Raw genomic sequence first — 4,890 nt, 5'->3', positions numbered from 1 at the left:
GTCCCGTTAGCCCACGTCCCGATTGCCCACGGTGCTTTTGCCCACGTTGCGATTGCCCACGTTGCGATTGCCCACGTTGCGATTGCCCACGAGGTGCTTTTGCCCACGTTGCAATTGCCCACGTTCCGATTGCCCACGGTGCTTTTGCCAACGTTGCGATTGCCCACGTTGCGATTGCCCACGTTGCAATTGCCTACGTTGCGATTGCCCACCTTGCGATTGCCCACGTTGCAATTGCCGATGATTTGCTTTTGCCCACGTTGCGATTTCCCACGTTCCGATTGCCCACGAGTTGCTTTTGCTTACGTTGCGATGCCCACGAGTTGCTTATGCTCACGTTGCGATTGCCCACGTTGCGATTGCTCCCGATTTACTTTTGACCACGTTGCGATTGTCCACGGTGATAATGACTACGCGTTGCTTAACCTTTAGAGGGCCGAGATTTGAGAGGGCATATCCGCCTTAGTAAAGTGGTAAAAAAGATATCTTATATCAAGGATTGACCATACACTAAGTATCGATCATGGGTAGCGCCAATATATTGGCTTTCCGGTCCGGAAGGGATCGGCCCGCATATAAAATTTCTTTCACATCAATTTGGAAATATAAATATGCGTTTCCGATGTATTTTTCGACGTAGAATCCAAATCTAATGTAAAAAATACAATAAACCTGAAAACAACCCCTACAAAATTACAAAAACTACCCTTTCTATTACGCAATTTTATTTTTTTTAGTTGGGAGTGCAGATATATGTTTTGGATGTATTTTTTGATGTAGAATCAAAATCCAATGTCAAAAACACAATACACCTGGACATAACCCCTATAATATTACAAAAACTACCCCTTTCATCACGTATGATTTCAAAACACCCTCTTCTTTTGAACACGGGCTTGAGACCGTTTGTGGCAGAATTATGTTTATTTTTTTTATTTTAATTTTTTTTTGTTTTTCTTTTTTTATTTTTTTGTTTTTTTCTTTTTTTATTTTTTTGTTTTTTTTCTTTTTTTTAATTCAATTTTATGTTGTTTTGTTTTTGTTTTTTTTGTTTATTTTTTGATTTTTTTAAAATTCTTTTATTGCTTTTTTTAATTTTATAAATTACGACAATGATTGTTTAGTGTAATACATTTCAAAACAAGGTTCATTTCATAAAGTTTTACAACATTTTTTACACTCATATGATGATGATCGACTTCACTTTTTGTGTATAGTGCATAGAACACATTGACGTGATAGCGTTTTACCATCATTTGAAGCTTGAATTTTTTTGGGGAAATGTCGTCCATTCAGTCTAAGATCAGGCGATGTAAATGATGAAACTTTTTGAGAATTTACTTGCAAAATATCTCTTACAACGCTCAATCAAAAATCAGGAAACAAAATCGCATTTTTAGTAAGCATCTTGAATAAACTGTGGGCATTTATTAACATCAAATCAAATAAATGAAAAACCAATTTTCTATACTATTTCATACATTTTTTAATAAATTTTGTCAAAGATAATTGTCAAAACCATACACTCGATACCTCGCGAGCCCGTCGTCGTGTCGTGGCCGGCAATCTCTGCGGGGATATCGGTACGCGTAGACAAAGCTCCCTGGTTGATCTTGCCAGTAGTCGTATGCTTGTCTCAAAGATTAAGCCATGCATGTCCCAGTGCATGCCGAATTAAGGTGAAACCGCAAATGGCTCAATCTAATGAACCATAAATCAGTTATGGTTCATTAGATTGTACCCACAGTTACTTGGACAACTGTGGTAATTCTAGAGCTAATACATGCAAAACAGAGTCCCGACCAGTGATGGGAGATTTTATTAGATCAAAACCAATCGGTGGCGGACGGTTTCTTGCCGCTCGTCCACCGTTCATTTTGGTAACTCTGAATAACTTTGAGCTGATCGCACGGTCCTAGCACCGGCGACGCATCTTTCAAATGTCTGCCTTATCAACTGTCGATGGTAGGTTCTGCGCCTACCATGGTTGTAACGGGTAACGGGGAATCAGGGTTTGATTTTGGAGAGGGAGCCTGAGAAACGGCTACCACATCCAAGGAAGGCAGCAGGCGCGCAAATTACCCACTCCCGGCACGGGGAGGTAGTGACAAAAAATAACGATACGGGACTCATCCGAGGCCCCGTAATCGGAATGAGTACATTTTAAATCCTTTAACGAGGATCCATTGGAGGGCAAGTCTGGTGCCAGCAGTCGCGGTAATTCCAGCTCCAATAGCGTATATTAAAGTTGTTGCGGTTAAAAAGCTCGTAGTTGAATCTGTGTCGCACACCGTCGGTTCACCACTCGCGGTGTCTAACTGGCGTGATGTGGGACGTCCTACCGGTGGGCTCAGCCTCGAGAGGGGCGGCCCAACTAATATCTCGTCGCGGTGCTCTTTACTGAGTGTCGAATCGGGCTGGTACGTTTACTTGAACTAATTAGAGTGCTTAAAGCAGGCTAGCTTNGCCTGAATACTGTGTGCATGGAATAATGGAATAGGACCTCGGTTCTATTTTGTTGGTTTTCGGAACCCCGAGGTAATGATTAATAGNGACAGATGGGGGCATTCGTATTGCGACGTTAGAGGTGAAATTCTTGGATCGTCGCAAGACGGACAGAAGCGAAAGCATTTGCAAAAAATGTTTTCATTAATCAAGAACGAAAGTTAGAAATTCGAAGGCAATCAGATACCGCCCTAGTTCTAACCATANACGATGCCAGCTAGCGATCCACCGAAGTTCCTCCGATGATTCGGCGGGCAGCTTCCGGGAAACCAAAGCTTTTGGATTCCGGGAGAAGTATGGTTGCAAAGCTGAAACTTAAAGGAATTGATGGAAGGGCACCACCAAAAGTGGAGCCTGCAGCTTAATTTGACTCAACACGGAAAACCTCACCAGGGGGGCTATTACTGTTCTCAGATCGAGTNAAAATGACGAAAGTGAGCAGCTTACCTTATTACGGTTAATCTCATCTTGTGAAAAAACGAAATTATTCACGTGAATAAACTCGACACAAAATTTCATGTCAAAAATACTGTGTCCGCATGCGTCAGCGTTATTTGTGCGAAAAAAAACTATGAGTTTGCAATCACCCAATAAACCCTGCATCATGAAAAAAGCAACAGTTATCGAAAGCAAAAAGCTACAGTTATGAAAAAAGTGCCTACAATGAATGTAATAATTTTAATGTTTCAAAGAGATTGGCAAAACACAATGGTAAGAATTCGTCGAACACTTCGCGATGTTATATTAAATAAATCTGAGATCCATTTAATATAACGGAAAGAGAATTCCGTAGTTTTTACAGGTAAATGTCATTATTTATGCTTATAAAAGTTCTTTTATTATAATTTCTATAAATATATATTTACAATATAAGTAAAGAATATAAGTAAACTTATAAGTAAATTATAAGTAAATTTATAAGTATTGTAAAATAATAATAAGTAATAATAAGTCATAAGTACATATTTTGAATTCTGTAAGAGGTTATTGATAGAAACTTTATTGACATTAATATATTTAGAGATTATATTGTTATGTAACTATATACTATGAAATTTTGTTGCAATTGTGTAAATAATAGTTCCAAATATACTGATAAAAGACAAATTGTGTTACAATGTTTGAAAGATTATCCAAGGAAAGTGTGCGGAGATTGATTGAAGATCTACGGCCACTCTTGCCTAACCCAAGACGGAGTCATGGAGTTCCTGTTGAATTAATTAGGTATTGACATAAAAAGGTTATAAATTATTACAATAATTTTCTTTTCTATTGTAAATAGAATTTATTGTGAATATGCTTTTCTATACAGGTTTTAACTACATTGAACTTTATAGCATCTGGTTCATATCAAGCCAGAGTCGGTCAACATTATTTATCCTGTTTGAGTCAGCCAACAGTTAGCAAGATTTTATCCAATGTAGTCAATGCATTAAATGGTTTAATGCAAGATTGGATTCAATTTCCAATTGAGGAAACAGAAATCCAGCACATTAAGGAAATGTGAGTTTTTGATAAATGTATAAATTTAATAAGTTTTTAATATGCCGCGACCTTGAAAGGAGACCTGAAATTAAATATAGTCACTTTTAGAAATCAACACTTAAATATTCTAAAAAATAATTTTTGGTTTAATGNTACAGGTTCTGGACTCGCACACAGTTTCCAGGCGTTATTGGCGCAGTAGATGGAACGCACATAGCAATCGTGCCTCCAAATATAGAGAGACAACATTTATATATTAATCGAAAGTTATATCATTCATTAAACGTTCTTATTGTAAGTATAAAGTGTGATGTTTATAATGCACAAACCCTATAAGCACACGATATTCTTTNAATATTAACTTAATATTCTGTGACAATTCTATAAAAAATTCATAAATATTATAATAATATTTTATAATATTACATTAAAAAAAACACATTCTATATATTGAAAAATATTGTGAAAACATTTACTAAGTATAAAATGATGTTTATATAATATTCTCAAGATATTGATATACTATTATAGAATATTATGATACTATCTTTAGATTATTATATAAATTAATTTTTTGATTGGACTAATATTTTAAAAACATTTTCATAATATTTTAAGGATACTAAAATAAAATTCCAGAGGATATTATTTGAAGTGGACATATAACTATGTATTTACACTCTAAGAATGTTTAAACAATATTATTTAATATTAAATAATATGGTTAGAATATTATGTTTAATATTCCGAAAATACTCTCAGAATATTACTTGATATTAAATAATATTATGCGTAATACAGACTTAAGGTTCGTGAAATTTAAACCAATGAATGAATATAAGGCCTTACGAGCCGTTCTCAAAGTGTTGAGTGAGAACTTATACATGTATATATATATAT

The 4,890-nt window shown here is 35.7% G+C and overlaps 1 protein-coding gene across 1 annotated transcript in view; it reads left to right on the top strand.

Annotated features, from left to right (window-relative positions):
• Positions 1 to 4,890, top strand: part of LOC109861651 (putative nuclease HARBI1) — a 16,180-nt gene that overhangs the window by 6,670 nt on the left and 4,620 nt on the right. Inside the window, 4 exon segments of the mRNA XM_020441383.1 lie at positions 3,265 to 3,307; positions 3,634 to 3,709; positions 3,788 to 4,008; positions 4,149 to 4,284. Of these exon segments, the coding sequence (XP_020296972.1) occupies positions 3,265 to 3,307; positions 3,634 to 3,709; positions 3,788 to 4,008; positions 4,149 to 4,284 (476 nt within the window).

The sequence above is a fragment of the Pseudomyrmex gracilis genome, unplaced genomic scaffold (assembly GCF_002006095.1).
Source record: "Pseudomyrmex gracilis isolate BER0280 unplaced genomic scaffold, ASM200609v1 scaffold_904, whole genome shotgun sequence".
NCBI classification, from domain to species: Eukaryota; Metazoa; Arthropoda; class Insecta; order Hymenoptera; family Formicidae; genus Pseudomyrmex; species Pseudomyrmex gracilis.
This window is presented reverse-complemented; position numbering and strand designations above follow the sequence as displayed.